Here is a 19,675-nt window from a genome sequence, read left to right as displayed (position 1 = left end):
GTCATACGCTGTACTGGTTGTACTGGTGGGAGGTGACGTCATATGCTGTACTGGTGGGAGGTGACATCATACGCTGTACTGGTTGTACTGGTGGGAGGTGACGTCATACGCTGTACTGGTGGGAGGTGACTTCATACGCTGTACTGGTTGTACTGGTGGGAGGTGACGTCATACGCTGTACTGGTGGGAGGTGACGTCACACGCTGTACTGGTGGGAGGTGACGTCATACGCTGTACTGGTGGGAGGTGACGTCATACGCTGTACTGGTGGGAGGTGATGTCATACACTGTACTGGTGGGAGGTGGTGACGTCATACGCTGTTCTGGTGGGAGGTGACGTTATACGCTGTACTGGTGGGAGGTGACGTCATACGCTGTACTGGTGGGAGGTGACGTCATACGCTGTACTGGTGGGAGGTGACGTCATACGCTGTACTGGTGGGAGGTGACGTCATACGCTGTACTGGTGGGAGGTGGTGACATCAGACGCTGTACTGGTGGGAGGTGACGTCAGACGCTGTACTGGTGGGAGGTGACGTCATACGCTGTACTGGTGGGAGGTGACGTCATACGCTGTACTGGTGGGAGGTGACGTCAGACGCTGTACTGGTGGGAGGTGACGTCATACGCTGTACTGGTGGGAGGTTACGTCATACCCCCTGTACTGGTGAGAGGCGACTTCATACCCTGTACTGGAGGGAGGTGGTGTCATGCCCTGTACTGGAGAGAGGTGACGCCAATTCTTGTACTTAAGGCATGTGACGTCACACCCTAGTCTGGGCGGAGGTGACGTCATACTCTTTACTAATGCGTTGGATGATTTGCTACTTCACGTTGAGGAAGTGACGTCACTGACTCAGTTCTCGCTTCTCGCAGTTGTCGCTTCCACTTCCACTGCCAGCATTAATCATGGCGTTTTGTTAAGAAATCTGGGACGAGGAAAAAGTTCCCGGTGATGGTGGAAGTGACGCAACATCCGCCCTGAATAAAGATGTCCTCTGCCTGCTCATTGCGCATGCGTCAAGTCCATGGCCGGGAACCGGAGGCCCCGAATTATTGGAGCAATTACCAGGTAGCAGCGGCTCTACTGTGAGGGAGGAGCCAATCTGTAATCTTATGTGCAGGGGAGATGGCGGGGGGAGTGCGAGAAATTACTTACAATATGTAGTGTAATACCTCCTCCCCCAATATGTAGTGTAATACCTACCGTATATAGTGTAATACTACCCCCCCGTATATAGTGTAATACCTCCCCCAATATGTAGTGTAATACCTCCCGTATATAATGTAGTACTCCCACCTGAGTTTATAATGCAATACCCCCACCCCATATAGAATACAATATTCCCACCCCTGTATATAGTGTAATGCCCCCATCCCCCCATATATAGTGTAATACCCCCATACCCCCCGTATATAGTGTAATACCCCCATACCCCCCGTATATAGTGTAATACCCCCATCCCATATATAATACAATATTCCCACCCCCTGTATATAGTGTAATACCCCCTTATATAGTGTAATTCCCCCATCCCATATATAATACAATATTCCCACCCTCTGTATAGTGTAATACCCCCCTTCTATAGTGTAATACCGCCATCCCCCCGTATATAGTATAACACCCCCCATCCCATATATAATATTCCTACCCCTTGTATATAGTATAATACCCCTATCCCCCATATATGGTGTAATACCCCCCATCCCATTTATAATACAATATTCCCACCCCCTGTAAATGGTGTAATACCCCCTTATATAGTATAATACCCCCATCCCCCGTATATAGTGTAATACCCCCCATCCCATATATAATATTCCCACCCCCTGTATATAGTGTAATACCCCTATCCCCCGTATATAGTGTAATACCCCCCATCCCATATATAATACAATATTCCCACCCCCTGTATATAGTGTAATACCCCCCTTCTATAGTGTAATACCGCCATCCCCCCCGTATATAGTGTAATACCCGCCATCCCATATATAATACAATATTCCCACCCTCTGTATATAGTGTAATACTCCCCTTATATAGTGTAATACCGCCATCCCCCCGTATATAGTGTAATACCCCCCATCCCATATATAATATTCCCACCCCCTGTATATAGTGTAATACCCCCCTTCTATAGTGTAATACCGCCATCCCCCCCCGTATATAGTGTAATACCCGCCATCCCATATATAATACAATATTCCCACCCTCTGTATATAGTGTAATACTCCCCTTATATAGTGTAATACTGCCATCCCCCCGTATATAGTGTAATACCCCCCATCCCATATATAATATTCCCACCCCCTGTATATAGTGTAATACCCCCATCCCATATATAATACAGTATTCCCACCCTCTGTATATAGTGTGATACTCCCCTTATATAGTGTAATACCGCCATCCCCCCGTATATAGTGTAATACCCCCCATCCCATATATAATATTTCCACCCCCTGTATATAGTGTAATACCCCCTTATATAGTGTAATACCCCCATCCCCCGTATATAGTGTAATACCCCCATCCCATATATAATACAATATTCCCACCCTCTGTATATAGTGTGATACTCCCCTTATATAGTGTAATACCGCCATCCCCCTGTATATAGTGTAATGCCCCCCATCCCATATATAATATTCACACCCCCTGTATATAGTGTAATACCCCCTTATATAGTGTAATACCCCCATCCCATATATAATACAGTATTCCCACCCTCTGTATATAGTGTGATACTCCCCTTATATAGTGTAATACCGCCATCCCCCTGTATATAGTGTAATGCCCCCCATCCCATATATAATATTTACACCCCCTGTATATAGTGTAATACCCCTATCCCCCGTATATAGTGTAATACCCCCCATCCCATATATAATACAATATTCCCACCCCCTGTATATAGTGTAATACCCCCCTTCTATAGTGTAATACCGCCATCCCCCCCGTATATAGTGTAATACCCGCCATCCCATATATAATACAATATTCCCACCCTCTGTATATAGTGTAATACTCCCCTTATATAGTGTAATACCGCCATCCCCCCGTATATAGTGTAATACCCCCCATCCCATATATAATATTCCCACCCCCTGTATATAGTGTAATACCCCCCTTCTATAGTGTAATACCGCCATCCCCCCCCGTATATAGTGTAATACCCGCCATCCCATATATAATACAATATTCCCACCCTCTGTATATAGTGTAATACTCCCCTTATATAGTGTAATACTGCCATCCCCCCGTATATAGTGTAATACCCCCCATCCCATATATAATATTCCCACCCCCTGTATATAGTGTAATACCCCCATCCCATATATAATACAGTATTCCCACCCTCTGTATATAGTGTGATACTCCCCTTATATAGTGTAATACCGCCATCCCCCCGTATATAGTGTAATACCCCCCATCCCATATATAATATTTCCACCCCCTGTATATAGTGTAATACCCCCTTATATAGTGTAATACCCCCATCCCCCGTATATAGTGTAATACCCCCATCCCATATATAATACAACTAGATTGTGGCCCGATTCTAACGCATCGGGTATTCTAGAATATGCATGTCCCTGTAATATATGGACAATGATGATTCCAGAATTCGCGGCAGACTGTGCCCGTCGCTGATTGGTCGAGGCAACCTTTATGACATCATCGTCGCCATGGCAACCATTATGACATCATCGTCGCTGTGCCCGTTGCTGATTGGTCGAGGCCGCCAGGCCTCGACCAATCAGAGACACGGGATTTCTAAGTCGATGCTGTGCCGGTCTCTGATTGGTCGAGGCCTGGCGGCCTCGACCAATCAGAGAGTCGGGATTTCCAGGACAGACAGACAGACAGACAGACGGAAAAACCCTTAGACAATTATATATATAGACTAGATTGTGGCCCGATTCTAACGCATCGGGTATTCTAGAATATGCATGTCTCCGTAGTATACAGGTCCTTCTCAAAAAATTAGCATATAGTGTTAAATTTAATTATTTACCATAATGTAATGATTACAATTAAACTTTCATATATTATAGATTCATTATCCACCAACTGAAATTTGTCAGGTCTTTTATTGTTTTAATACTCATGATTTTGGCACACAACTCCTGATAACCCAAATAACCTGTCTCAATAAATTAGCATATTTCACCCATCCAATCAAATAAAAGTGTTTTTTAATAACAAACAAAAAAACCATCAAATAATAATGTTCAGTTATGCACTAAATACTTGGTCGGGAATCCTTTGGCAGAAATGACTGCTTCAATGCGGCGTGGCATGGAGGCAATCAGCCTGTGACACTGCTGAGAGGTTATGGAGGCCCAGGATGCTTCAATAGCGGCCTTAAGCTCATCCAGAGTGTTGGGTCTTGCGTCTCTCAACTTTCTCTTCACAATATCCCACAGATTCTCTATGGGGTTCAGGTCAGGAGAGTTGGCAGGCCAATTGAGCACAGTAATACCATGGTCAGTAAACCATTTACCAGTGGTTTTGGCACTGTGAGCAGGTGCCAGGTCGTGCTGAAAAATGAAATCTTCATCTCCATAAAGCATTTCAGCCGATGGAAGCATGAAGTGCTCCAAAATCTCCTGATAGCTAGCTGCATTGACCCTGCCCTTGATGAAACACAGTGGACCAACACCAGCAGCTGACATGGCACCCCACACCATCACTGACTGTGGGTACTTGACACTGGACTTCAGGCATTTTGGCATTTCCTTCTCCCCAGTCTTCCTCCAGACTCTGGCACCTTGATTTCCGAATGACATGCAAAATTTGCTTTCATCAGAAAAAAGTACTTGGGACCACTTAGCAACAGTCCAGTGCTGCTTCTCTGTAGCCCAGGTCAGGCGTCTCTGCCGCTGTTTATGGTTCAAAAGTGGCTTTACCTGGGGAATGCGGCACCTGTAGCCCATTTCCTGCACACGCCTGTGCACGGTGGCTCTGGATGTTTCCACACCAGACTCAGTCCACTGCTTCCTCAGGTTCCCCAAGGTCTGGAATCGGTCCTTCTCCACAATCTTCCTCAGGGTCCGGTCTCCTCTTCTCGTTGTACAGCGTTTTCTGCCACATTGTTTCCTTCCAACAGACTTACCATTGAGGTGCCTTGATACAGCACTCTGGGAACAGCCTATTTGTTGAGAAATTTCTTTCTGGGTCTTACCCTCTTGCTTGAGGGTGTCAATGATGGCCTTCTTGACATCTGTCAGGTCGCTAGTCTTACCCATGATGGGGGTTTTGAGTAATGAACCAGGCAGGGAGTTTATAAAAGCCTCAGGTATATTTTGCATGTGTTTAGAGTTAATTAGTTGATTCAGAAGATTAGGGTAATAGGTCGTTTAGAGAACCTTTTCTTGATATGCTAATTTATTGAGACAGGTTTTTTGGGTTATCAGGAGTTGTATGCCAAAATCATGAGTATTAAAACAATAAAAGACCTGACAAATTTCAGTTGATGGATAATGAATCTATAATATATGAAAGTTTAATTGTAATCATTACATTATGGTAAATAATGAAATTTAACACTATATGCTAATTTTTTGAGAAGGACCTGTATGGACAATGATGATTCCAGAATTCGCGGCAGACTGTGCCTGTCGCTGATTGGTCGAGGCAACCTTTATGACATCATCGTCGCCATGGCAACCATTATGACATCTACGTCGATATTGTGCCCGTTGCTGATTGGTCGAGGCCTGGCGGCCTCGACCAATCAGAGACGCGGGATGTCTACGTCCTTTATGACATCATCGTTGCTGTGCCAGTCTCTGATTGGTCGAGGCCGCCAGGGATTTCTACGGCGATACTGTGCCCGTCGCTGATTGGTCGAGGCCTGGCGGCATCGACCAATCAGGGACGTGGGATTTCCAGGACAGACAGACAGACGGAAAAACCCTTAGACAATTATATATATAGATAGATATTCCCACCCCCTGTATATAGTGTAATACCCCCTTATATAGTGTAATACCCCCATTCCCCTGTATATAGTGTAATACCTGTTATGATCTGGTGGCCTACGAGCAGCATGAGACGGACTCTGGAGAAGGTGGTCCCTGTACTGACCGCAAACCCTGAACCTAGCAGCGCAACTAGAAGTAGCCGTGGGGGGTACCTAACACTCCCTACACCCCTCGGCACAGCCTAAGATCTAACTACCCCTAAGGCTATGTGCACACTTTGCAGATTCCACTGCGGATTTTTCCGCAGCGGAATTGCAAAATCCGCAGTGAAAACCCATCGCGGTTTTTACTGCGGATTTATCGCGGTTTTTACTGCGTTTTCTTCTGCGGATTTTCAACTGCAGTTTTCTATTGGAGCAGCTGAAAATCCGCAGAAAAGAAGTGACATGCTGCGGAATGTAATCCGCAGCGTTTCCGCGCGGATTTTTCTGCAGCATGTGCACAGCGTTTTTTGTTTCCCATAGGTTTACATTGAAATGTAAACTCATGGGAAACTGCTGCGGATCCGCAGCGGTCAAATCCGCTGCGGATCCGCAGCAAAATCCGCAAAGTGTGAATATAGCCTAAAGGTTTCCTGTTTCTGTCTATCTTGCCTCAGAGAATATTCCCAAAGGATAGATGGCCCCCCACAAATATTGACTGTGAGAGGAGAGGGAAATAACATACGCAGATATGAAATCAGATTTTAGCATAGGAGGCCATACTAGCTAAAAAGAAAGGATAGAACAAAGTACTATGCGGTCAGTATAAAAACACTAGAAAGTATCCACCGCAGAAAATACGGATCACCACATCTGACTAAAGACATGGGGGGTATATCTGCATCTCCAGAGACACAGCTTGGCTGCAAAAAATCCTTCACAGACCAAGCTGGACAAGACAGAAACATGAAAATGCACAGAACTATAAGGTCCACTGCAGGTGGACAGCGAAAACAAGGCCAGGACTTATCTTTGTAGAAAAACACAGCAAACTGGAGAGACCAGCAGGGATGTGAATCCTTCAAAAACAATGGACAACTGGCACTGACTAAAGGATCCTGCAAAGCTATATACCCCAGTCAGTTTTGCAATTAGTAGATACACATGTCCACTCCTGCAGTCCAGACACAACTGCATTACCCTCTACAACCACCGGAGGGAGCCGAAAAGCTTATAGTGTAATACCCCCTTATATAGTGTAATACCCCTATCCCCCATATATAGTGTAATACCCCCCATCCTATATAGAATACAATATTCCCACCCCCTGTATATAGTGTAATACCCCCACTTCCTCGGTATATAGTTTAACCCCTTAAGCCCCGAGGGTGGTTTGCATGTTAATGACCGGGCCAATTTTTACAATTCTGACCACTGTCCCTTTATGAGGTTATAACTCTGGAACGCTTCAACGGATCCCGGTGATTCTGACAATGTTTTCTTGTGACATATTGTACTTCATGATAGTGGTAAAATTTCTTTGACATTACCTGCGTTTATATGTGCAAAAAATGGAAATTTGGTGAAAATTTTGCAGTTTTCCAGCTTTTAATTTTTATGCCCTTAATATGTCACACAAAATACTTAATAAGTAATATTTCCCACATGTCTACTTTACATCAGCACAATTTTGGAACCAAAATTTTTTTTTTGTTAGGGAGTTATAAGGGTTAAAAGTTGACCAGCAATTTCTCATTTTTGCAACACCAATATTTTTTAGGGACCACATCTCATTTGAAGTCATTTTGAGGGGTCTATATGATAGAAAATACCCAAGTGTGACACCATTCTAAAAACTGCACCCCTCAAGGTGCTCAAAACCACATTCAAGCAGTTTATTAACCCTTCTGGTGCTTCACAGGAATTTTTGGAATGTTTTAAAAAAAAAAAATGAACATTTAATTTTTTTCACAAAAAATTTACTTCAGCTCCAATTTGTTTTATTTTACCAAGGGTAACAGGAGAAATTGTACCCCAAAAGTTGTTGTGCAATTTGTCCTGAGTACGCTGATACTCCATATGTGGGGGTAAACCACTGTTTGGGCGTATGGCAGAGCTCGGAAGGGAAGGAGCGTTATTTGACTTTTCAATGCAAAATTGGTTGGAATTGAGATGGGACGCCATGTTGCTTTTGGAGAGCCACTAATGTGCCTAAAAATTGACACCCCGCACGGGTGACCCCATTTTGGAAAGTAGACTCCCTAAGGATCTTATCTAGATGTGTTGTGAGAGCTTTGAACCCCCAAGTGTTTCACTACAGTTTATGACGCAGAGCCGTGAAAATAAAAATTCTTTTTTTTTTTGCCACAAAAATTATTTTTTAGCCCCCAGTTTTGTATTTTCACAAGGGTAACAGGAGAAATTGGACCCCAAAAGTTGTCCAATTTGTCCTGAGTACGCTGATACCCGTATGTGGGGGGGATCCACCGTTTGGGCGCATGGCAGAGCTCGGAAGGGAAGGAGCACCATTTGGAATGCAGATTCAGATGGATTGGTCTGCAGGCGTCACATTGCGTTTGCTTGCAGAGCCCCTGATGTACCTAAACAGTAGAAACCCCCCACAAGTGACCCCATATTGGAACCTAGACCCCCCCAAGGAACTTATCTAGATGTGTTGTGAGAGCTTTGAACCCCCAAGTGTTTCACTACAGTTTATGACGCAGAGCCGTGAAAATAAAAATTCTTTTTTTTTTTTGCCACAAAAATTATTTTTTAGCCCCCAGTTTTGTATTTTCCCAAGGGTAACAGTAGAAATTGTACCCCAAAAGTTGTTGTCCAATGTGTCCTGAGTACGCTGATACCCCATATGTTGGGGTAAACCCCTGTTTGGGCGCACGGGAGACCTCGGAAGGGAAGGAGCACTGTTTTACTTTTTCAGCACAGAATTGGCTGGAATTGAGATCGGACGTCGCGTTTGGAGAGCCCCTGATGTGCCTAAACAGTGGAAACCCCCAACTGTAACTGAAGCCCTAATCCAAACACACCCCCAACCCTAATCCCAACCACACCCCCAACTCCAACACACCCCTAACCCTAATCCCAACCGTTCAGGATTTCTCGCAGAAAATTCCTGAGAATTCCGGACATTTTCTGCAAGAAATCCGCAAGAAAACCGCATGCGATTTTGCCGCGGTTTTGACGCAGTTTTTTCCGGACACTTCCCAATGCATTTTGGAGTGGGAAATCCTCAAAAAAAACGGAAAATTAATGAACATGCTGCGGTTTTTACCGCGATGCGTTTTTTTTTCGCGGAAAAAAACGCATCATGTGCACAAAACATGCAGAATTCATACCCCATCCCCCCCATATATAGTGTAATACCCCCATCCCCCGTATATAGTGTTGTACCCCCACTCCCTCGGTATATAGTGTAATACTCCCATCCCCCGTATATAGTGTTGTACCCCCATCCCCCTTTATATAGTATAATACCCAATCCCCCCATATATAGTGTAATACCCCCATTCCCCCGTATATAGTGTTGTACCCCCACTCCCTCGGATTATAGTGGAATACCCCCTGTATATAGTGTAGTACACCATCCCCCGTATATAGTGGAGTACCCCCCCATAGTATGTAGTGGAATACCCCCATATATAGTGTTGTACCCTCACTCCCTCGGTGTATAGTGTAATACCCCCATCCCCCCGTATATAGTGTAGTACACCATCCCCTGTATATAGTGGAATACCTCCATCCCCCCCCGTATATAGTATAATACCCCATCCCCCCGTATATAGTGTTGTACCCCCATCGCCCCGTATAGTGTTGTACCCCCATCCCCCAGTATATAGTGTTGTACCCCCATCCCCCTGTATATAGTGTAATATCCCCATCTCCCCGTATTATTATTATTATTATACATTTTTATAGCACCATTTATTCCATGGCGCTTTACATGTGAATACGGGGCAAATATAGACAAATACATTAAACATGAGCAGATAACAAGGCACACGAGTACATAAGGAGGGAGGACCCTGCCCGCGAGGGCTCACAGTCTGCAGGGGGTGGGTGAGGATACACTAGGAGAGGGAGAGGGTATATAGTGTAATACCCCCATCTCCCCGTATATAGTGTAATACCCCCATCTCCCCGTATATAGTGTAATACCCCCATCCCCCGTATATAGTGTTGTACCCCCACTCCCTCGGTATATAGTGTAATACCCCATCCCCCCATATATAGTGTAGTACCCCCATCTCCCCCGTATATAGTTTTACCCCATCCCCCTGTATATAGTGTAATACCCCCATCCCCCGTATATAGTATAATACCCCCATCCCCCCGTATATAGTATAATACCCCCATCCCCCTGTATATAGTGGAGTCACACCCCTCAGTATGTAGTGGAATACCCCCATATATAGTGTTGTACCCCCACTCCATCCATGCATATATAGTGTAGTACCCCAGGGCCGGCTCCAGGTTTTTGAGGGCATCGGGCGAAAGAGTCTCAGTGGGCCCCCCCCACCTTTAACACATACCACGATTCATGATGCACAGATACAGCAGAGAAACATAGGTATAGTACAATGCCAGATTTCACTTCTTAGGCTACTTTCACACATCAGATTTTCAGCGTCAGGCTAAATCTGGCTACATTTTAAAAAACGGAACCCGCGAATGTTGCCGCCGGATCTGTTTTTTTTTCCCATAGACTTGTATTAGTGCCGGATTGCGCCTGATGACCTTGCATTTCGTCTGGTTTTTGCCGGCAATTCTGCTGTTTTCGGTTTCTTGAAAAAACGTCCCTAGCAACGTTTTTTGTCTCTGGCAAAAAAAGCCGGAAGTGCTGGATCCGGCGCTTCCGGCTGTTTGCTAGAATGGAAGTCTATGAGAGCCGGAAGGTGCCGGTTTTTTAAACTGAGCATGCTCCAAATTTTTTTTATCCAACGATAACCTAGATATGCTAGCCGGATCCGTTGAAAAAAATGTATTCGTCGCATCAGTTTTTCACAATCTGCGCCGGATCCAGTTTTTCCAACATTCGCCGGATTTAGCCTGACGCTGAAAACCTGATGTGTGAAAGTAGCCTAACATGAGTGATAGCTATTGTAAATTCTACCATACCATACCATACAGCAGAGGGGCTTTATATAAGTCAACCCCTTATATGCCAATTTTTGTGACCTACTCCCTCTTCCTTAGTTACCAGTAGGCATTTTATTGTTAGCTGAACTTGATGCAAAGAAAAACTGCATACATTGAATATGACAATTTTTTTAATGGAAAACTTTTTAAAAGTAAACATTAGAAAGTATTAAAGGGAACCTGTCACCCCCAAAATCGAAGATGAGCTAAGCCCATCAGCATCAGGCTTATCTACAGCATTCTGTAATGCTGTAGATAAGCCGCCGATGTTACCTGAAAGATGAGAAAAAGAGGTTCGGTCAAATGGGTGTCTCAGGTCCGCTCCGGCGCCTCCCATCTTCATTCCATGACGTCCTCTTCTGGTCTTCACACTGCGGCTCCGGCGCAGGCGTACTTTGTCTGCCCTGTTGAGGGCAGAGCAAAGTACTGCAGTGCGCAGGTGCCGGGCCTCTCTGACCTTTCCCGGCACCTCCGCACTGCAGTACTTTGCTCTGTCCTCAACAGGGCAGACAAAGTACGCCTGCGCCGGAGCCGCAGTGTGAAGACCAGAAGAGGACGTCATAGAATGAAGATGGGAGGCGCCGGAGCGGACCTGAGACACCCATTTGACCAGACCGCAGCGGGACCGCCCCTGGGTGAGTATAATCTAACCTCTTTTTCTCCTCTTTCAGGTAACATCAGGGCTTATCTACAGCATTCTAGAATGCTGTAGATAAGCCCCTGATGACGGTGAATTACCTTACCATCGTTTTTGGGGGTGACCGGTTCCCTTTAACGTAGAACATTTGTAAAAGTGCAAAATGGGTAGCATATAGCACAGGCCATGTAGCATATAGCACGGCCATGGAGTATAAAGCACAGCCCACATCTCACCCCCCCCCCCCCCCTGTTATGGCTGGTAATTCAGTACCACAATGGACATAGAAGTCAGAGCACATACAGTGACCTGACAATAACCCAAAAACATAGAACGAGCTCTGAGACGTGGGAACTCTGCTGACCGCAATCCCTAATCCTCTCAAACCACACTAGAGGCAGCCGTGGATTGCGCCTAACGCTCCCTATGCAACTCGGCACAGCCTGAGAAACTAGCTAGCCTGAAGATAGAAAATAAGCCTACCTTGCCTCAGAGAAATACCCCAAAGGAAAAGGCAGCCCCCACATATAATGACTGTGAGTTAAGATGAAAAGACAAACGTAGAGATGAAATAGATTTAGCAAAGTGAGGCCCGACTTTCTGAACAGAGCGAGGATAGGAAAGGTAACTTTGCGGTCAACACAAAACCCTACAAAAACCACGCAAAGGGGGCAAAAAGACCCTCCGTACCGACTAACGGCACAGAGGTACACCCTCTGCGTCCCAGAGCTTCCAGCAAGCAAGAAAAACCAAATAAGCAAGCTGGACAGAAAAAAACAGCAAACAAAATGACAAAAGCGGAACTTAGCTATGCAGAGCAGCAGGCCACAGGAACGATCCAGGAGGAAACAGGTCCAATACTAGAACATTGACTGGAGGCCAGGATCAAAGCACTAGGTGGAGTTAAATAGAGCAGCACCCAACGACTTCCCCACATCACCTGAGGAAGGAAACTCAGAAGCCGCAGTACCACTCTGCTCCACCAACGGAAGCTCATAGAGAGAATCAGCCGAAGTACCACTTGTGACCACAGGAGGGAGCTCTGCCACAGAATTCACAACACCCCCCCCTCGAGAATGGCCCCACAGTCCAGTACTCACGGTTATAGTAAAAAAAAAACAAAACCACACTCCTCACCTCTCCTCGTGCCCGCGCTGCTCCCTGCTCCTGTCTCAGCGACTGCACTGCCTGGCACACAGTGAGTGCACGATCACATCATCGCGCACCCACAGAGGCAGAGGGGAATGATGGGAGAGGGAGCGTCAGCTGACGTTCTCTCCTCCATCGTTGCTTTGAACTGTACCGGCAAAGGCCAGTGTAGTTCAATGCAGCGGCGGGGGAGTCGGCGCTGGTGGCAGGCGGGCCCCCCTGCCTCACAGGGGCCCCTTAGCGGTTGCGTAATGTGCCGCTAGCTGAGGGCCCCCCCTGCCTGCAGGGCCTCTCCGGAGCCTCGGTGTACCGTGAATGGCCCCCCCCATCTCGCCAGGGCCCCCGCACTTTCCCGGGTTGGCCGGGTGCTGGCGCCAGCTCTTTAGTACCCCCACCCCCTCGGTGTATAGTGGAATACCCCCATCCACTGGTATATAGTGTAGTACCCCACCCCCTCAGTATATCGTGGAATACCCCCACCCTCCCCCGTATTTGTGTATTATTCCCCTTATATAGTGTAGTACCCCCGCCTCCTGTATACGGGGGGAGGGGGCGGTACTACAATATATACGGGAGGTAGGAGTATTGCATTATATACGGGGGTGGGGGTTTTGTATTATATACAGGGGGTGGGGATATTACACTATAACGGGGGTTACATAGTTACGTACGTAGGTTGAAAAAAAGACCTAGATTCATCAAGTTCAACCTTTCTCCACCAACTGTACATTTTGTATGTTCGTATTATATAAGGGGTGTGGGGGTATTCTATTATACGTGGGAGTATTACACTATATACGGGGTGGGGTATTACATTATATACGTGAAGGTTTTACACTATATGTGGGGGTATTACATTATATACGTGACGGTATTACACTATAAAGGGGGTGGGGGCATTACATTATATACGGGGGAGTATTACACTATATACGGGGGGTGTGGGTATTACATTATATACGTGGAGGTATTACACTATATATGGGGTGGGGGTATTACATTATATATGGAGGAGTATTACACTATTTATGGAGGGTGGAGGTATTACATTGTATGCGTGGGAGTATTACACTATATATAGAGAGTGGGGGTATTGCGTTATATACGTGGGAGTATTACACTATATACGGGGTGGGGGTATTGCATTATATATGGGGATATTATGCTATATACGGGGGTGGGGGTATTGCATTATATACAGGGGGTGGGAGTATATTACACTATACATTGGGGGGGATATTACGCCATATAATGCCTCTGAATATCCCCCTCACCCCCATTTATAGTGCAATGTACCCCCACCCCTCCCGGGTATATAGTGTAATACCCCTCTCGGGTATACAGTGTAATACCCCATCCCAGGGGCATATAGTGCAATACCCCCCGGTATATAGTGTAATACCTGCCCCCGGGGTATATAGTCTAATACTCTTCCCCCGGGTATATAGCGATATAGTGTAATACACCCCCCCCTCCTCCCCGGGTATATAGTGTAATACTCCCTGGGGTACATAGTGTAATACCGCCCCCCAGGTATATTGTGTAATACCTTCTCCCCCCGGGTATATAGTGTAATACCCCCCTGGGTATATAGTGCAATACCCCTCCCGGGGGCATATAGTGCAATACCCCCCCCCCCCCACATATATAGTGTAATACCCCCCCACCCGGGGATATATTGTTCTCCCCCGGGTATATAGTGTAATACCCCCTCCCGGGGGCATATAGTGCAATACCCCCCAATATATAGTGTAATACCCACCCCCGGGGTATATAGTCCAATACTCCTCCCCTGGCTATATAGTGATATAGATTAATACTGTAATATCCCCCCGGTATATAGTGTAATACCCCCCCGGGTATATAGTGATGTAGTGTAATAAACCGGGGGGATATTGTGCAGTACCCCTCCCCCGGGTGTATTGTGTAACACCTTCTCTCCCCGGGTATATAGTAAACCCCCCCCCCCCCCCCCGGGTATATAGTGTAATACCCCCCAAGGGTGTATAGTGCAATACCCCCTCCTGGGGGCATATAGTGCAATACCCCCCCGGTATATAGTGTAATATCCCCAGCCGGGCATATATTGTAATCCCGCCCCCAGGTATATAGTGTAAAAATCCCCCCGGGTATATTGTGCAATACCTCTCCCCCGGGTATATAGTACCCCCCTCCCTCCAGGTATATAGTGTAATACCCCCCCCCCCCCCGGGTATATAGTGTAATACCCCCCTGGGTATATAGTGCAATACCCCTCCCGGGGGCATATAGTGCAATACCCCCCCCCCCCCCACATATATAGTGTAATACCCCCCCACCCGGGGATATATTGTTCTCCCCCGGGCATATAGTGCAATACCCCCCAATATATAGTGTAATACCCACCCCCGGGGTATATAGTCCAATACTCCTCCCCTGGCTATATAGTGATATAGATTAATACTGTAATATCCCCCCGGTATATAGTGTAATACCCCCCCGGGTATATAGTGATGTAGTGTAATAAACCGGGGGGATATTGTGCAGTACCCCTCCCCCGGGTGTATTGTGTAACACCTTCTCTCCCGGGGTATATAGTAAACCCCCCCCCCCCCCCCCCCGGGTATATAGTGTAATACCCCCCAAGGGTGTATAGTGCAATACCCCCTCCTGGGGGCATATAGTGCAATACCCCCCCGGTATATAGTGTAATATCCCCAGCCGGGCATATATTGTAATCCCGCCCCCAGGTATATAGTGTAAAAATCCCCCCGGGTATATTGTGCAATACCTCTCCCCCGGGTATATAGTACCCCCCTCCCTCCAGGTATATAGTGTAATACTACCCCCCCGGGTATATAGTGTAATACCCCCTCCCGGGGGCATATAATGCAATAACCCCCGGTATATAGTGTAATCCCACCCGGGTATATAGTGTAAAAATCCCCCCCCCCCCCCCCCGGGTATATTGTGCAATACTCCCGGGTGTATAGTTAATACCCTCCCGGGTATATAGTATAATGCCCCCCCGGGTATATAGTGCAATCCCCCCCTGGGTAGAGTGTAATGCCCCCACACACACCCCCGGTGTAGAGTGTAATATCCTCACCCCATTGTATAGAATTTAATATCCTATCACCACCCCCCTGTATAGAATAAATACGACAATCTTACTGAGAGCAGTGAGGTGTATGTAGCCAGGTAACTTGATTGTCCCAAGATGGATTCTTCAAGACTTCTCTGGGGTTTAAGTGATGGTAAATGAAGCAGCCCTGTGTTCTTCCAGCTGGGGCCATGGTCTTCTTAGCTGACATCCTGCAGACTTTCTTGGAACAGAGGAAAATGTCTCCTTATATAGTTCACAACTGTCCTTCAACCAGCAACCAGAGGTTAAGAGAAAGATGTGATGAGGTTAACTCGCATTGTTGATTATGTAATCTATTTGCATAGTTTTCCTCCTCTGTTTTGCAAGTCAATAAACTGGCTGGCGTGGACAATGTATAATCAGCATATCCGTAAACATTGTTCAAGGACCCTTTATCACTATTGGAAATATAACAGACAATAAACTGTAGAAGCAGATAAGATGCAAAACATTAGCCATTTAGAAATATCAATTTAACCTACAGAAGAGTCAATACTTCAGAAAACAGTTTATGATTCTGGACCTACTGAATTTACGTCTGGCATAATTAAGAAGAAATTATGTGTCCTCACATTCCTCACCCTTCTTAATTTTGCCTCGAAGACTGCGGGATCCTGTTGTGGGCTGCTGTTGACGGGGTTTCCATATTTGTTAGGCTTTTGGTCATCCTTCTCTACTGGTCTGGACGGTCCATCAGCATTTCTATGATCTTTGCCTTTTTTATGGGAGACAGGAAAAATTATAGAACTTTAAGGCTAAATTCCATCTGAGTAAACGTCAGTTGTCCCCAGCAGTTCGATTTAGCCAACTTTAAAGCATTGTGATCGGTTCTGACCATGAATTCCTTGCCGTAGAGGTAAGGCTGCAATTATTTTAGGGCACAGACTATGCCCATGTGCGTGTGTCTCTCTGATTATTGCTTTATTGCGTAGGTACCTAAAAGACAGAACACCTGAGTAGGTTGGAAATCCCTTCTCTAACACTTTCTTTTTCTATTGTGGTGTATGCCCTCTCCTGGTCCAACAATTTTCGGGATATATTGGCTATCTGGTGTTCCTGACCATTGTCCCCATGTGACTGAGTACTGCTCCCAATCCGGTGTCCAATGGACAATGAATCGGCGGCAGAAGTCAGGGGCGGTCAGGACTGGGCTTTGGGCTTGCTGCGTTTTCAACTGGAGGAATGCGGACTCGCATTCTCGGGTCCAGATGAGATTGCGGGCATATCTTTTGGTGGTAAGGTCAGTGAGGGGCTTTGCTACTGTACTGTAATTGTAGATAAACTTTTGTTAGTTTGCAGTCCCTAGGATGGTAAGCTGGGCTTTTGCTACTGTCTGCAGCACCTGGGACACATGCTGTTGATGCTCTTCCCAGGTAAGATAACGATGTTATTCAGGTTGGCCTGGGCATACCCCTGACGTCCTTCTTGTAACTGGTCCACCATCCTTTGGAAAGTAGCTGAGGCATTCTTCATCCCAAATAGTATGCTGGTAAATTCATACAGGCCAAAAGGGGTGATGAATGTAGATTTCTCTTAAGCCTCTTTTGTGAGTGGGATCTGCCAGTATCCCTTGCTCAAATCGATGGTATATATGAACAGAGATCCGCCTAATCTGTGTAGTAGTTCATCCACCCAAGGCATGGGCTATGCATCTGTAACGTTGACCTTATTGTGTGGCCTCTAGTCCACACAGAAGTGACTATTCTTGACTTTCTTGGTCACCAACACTACACTGGCTGCCCATGAGCTATGGAAAGGAACTGTGGACCCCCCCATATTCAACATGTCATCGACCTCCGCTTTCATCATTGCCTACACTGGAGGTGTCACCTGGTAGGCAGGTTGTCTGAATGGAGTGGCTACCCCTGTGTTGACATGATGCTGGTCCAAAGGTGTTCGACCAGGCCAACTAGTAAGCAGGGAGCCCTATGTTCCAACCAGTTTTATTAACTGCTGCTTCTGTGATAGGCCAAGCCGCTCCCCCAGTGGGACATTTGTTACCCTTATTTCTCTTCTGGATCCCACCAATAAGTCTGGGATCTTGTCCAGATCTGGGACATCTAAAGGGGCACAACAAACTGCTAAGTTGGTAACTTCCCTTTCCTCATAAGCTTTTAGCCTGTTAACATGATGGGTCCGTTCACAAATACCTGGTCGATCCAAAGCCACGGTGTAGTCAGTCTCCCCGCATTTCCTAGTGATGGTGAACGTACCCGCCCACATGGCTTGCTGCTTGTTTTTGCATACTAGAACTTAACCTAACCACAGGTAAATTCTCGGAGTCTAGCAGTATGGTTGTAACACAGTCGTTGCCTTTCCTGAGCTACTTCTCAATTCCTATGGGCTATGAGGTACCTCATCTTTTTTTCCTAAACTTTTGGACATACTCCCAAATGGGAACCTCTTCTGTGGGAAAAGTGCCCTCCTTTCTCTTACTAGCTCCAATGGCCCTTGTACTTTTCAACCATACAGCAATTCAAAAGGAGAGAACCCAGTAGAATCCCGTGTCTCTTCCTGGTTGGCGAAGAGGAGCTGCTGCAGGTTTTTCTCCCTTGTCTCTAACCCCCTCCCCCATCGGACTCTTCATACCGGCTAATGAGCTGCTTGAGCATTCCGTTGAAGCCCACAACTCATTAGTTTCGGAGTAGTAAGCATGGGGCTGACACCATGTTTCTCCCAGAGGGTCTGAATCTGCTCGCTTCGGAACTGGGTCCCCTGGTCGTTCAATCTTTCCTGTGGATGCCTTACTTGACTAAAAACGTCCAGTAGAGCTTGATCCACATGTTTTCCACATCTATGGATGACAGGGCAACAGCCTCCGGGTAGTGTGTGGCAAAGTCGACCAGAGTGAGGATGAACCTCTTTGCACTGCGGCTGGGGACTGCTAAGGGGCTCAGTAAATTGATGACAACCCTCTGGAATGGTTTACCTATCAAGGACATGGACTGAAGTGGGGCATGATAATGTACTCCCACCATCCGTTGACAAACTGGAGGCTTTGTATTTCCGCATCACCTCTTGAGTGACATTTAGCCAAAAGAAACTATGCAGCAGTTGGGCCTGGGTCTTTCTGACCTCCATGTGCCCAGCTGCAGGGATGTCATGAGCTAAGTGCAGGAGTTGGGGTTGATACTGCTGGGGCACCATTAGCTGATAGACATGGGTCCAGGGATTTTCTGGGCAGGATGTGGGCTTTTCCTGATATAAGTTGATTCTCCCATCTACACCTCTGCCTGATTTTTATTTTCTTCCCCAGGTTGAGTAGCCATACTGCGGGCAAGCTCTAGGGTGGGGTCCGTGAGTTGGGCTTACCTAAACTCCTTGCAATCTGTTCTGGTGGGACAATATCTGGGCTGACCAGGGTGATGGAAGACCCAGTGTCCCAAAGTCCTTGGGCCTAGATATCACCGACCTTGACCGGCTGAATGAAGCAATGGAGGTTGGCTGGTGTAGGGTGGCCAATCCGCCGTAGAGTATGAATGGGATATCCCTTCCTCCGCTGCTGGTGTATCCCAGGAATAGCGTCCCTCAGTCCCTGCTGTATCGCTTTGGCAGATACTGACGGACGGGCTCCAACCATGGGGCCCCGACCTTGAGGACAATCTTTGGCAAAGTGTCCAAGGCACCTGCATATATAACAGCACCGTGGGTTTAGCAAATCATGGGTACTGTTGGTAACCCTTTGTCCTTGTGGGTATT

At 46.5% G+C, this 19,675-nt stretch overlaps 1 protein-coding gene across 5 annotated transcripts in view; it reads left to right on the top strand.

The window, feature by feature from the left end:
* The first annotated feature begins 938 nt into the window (after positions 1-938).
* USF1 (upstream transcription factor 1) overlaps positions 939-19,675 on the top strand; it is a 38,081-nt gene continuing 19,344 nt past the window's right edge. For 3 of the 5 annotated variants that reach the window (XM_069726230.1, XM_069726239.1, XM_069726221.1), the window contains exon 1: positions 990-1,072. In XM_069726230.1, the coding sequence (XP_069582331.1) occupies positions 1,029-1,072 (44 nt within the window). In that variant the 5' untranslated portion in view covers positions 990-1,028. Of the gene's footprint in view, positions 1,073-19,675 lie in introns of all 5 variants that reach the window. The other 2 variants (XM_069726255.1, XM_069726247.1) reach the window with 1 other exon arrangement.

The sequence above is a fragment of the Ranitomeya imitator genome, chromosome 1 (assembly GCF_032444005.1).
Source record: "Ranitomeya imitator isolate aRanImi1 chromosome 1, aRanImi1.pri, whole genome shotgun sequence".
NCBI lineage: Eukaryota > Metazoa > Chordata > Amphibia > Anura > Dendrobatidae > Ranitomeya > Ranitomeya imitator.
Note: the sequence above shows the minus strand (reverse complement) of the source record. Positions and strands in the feature narration are given on the sequence as shown.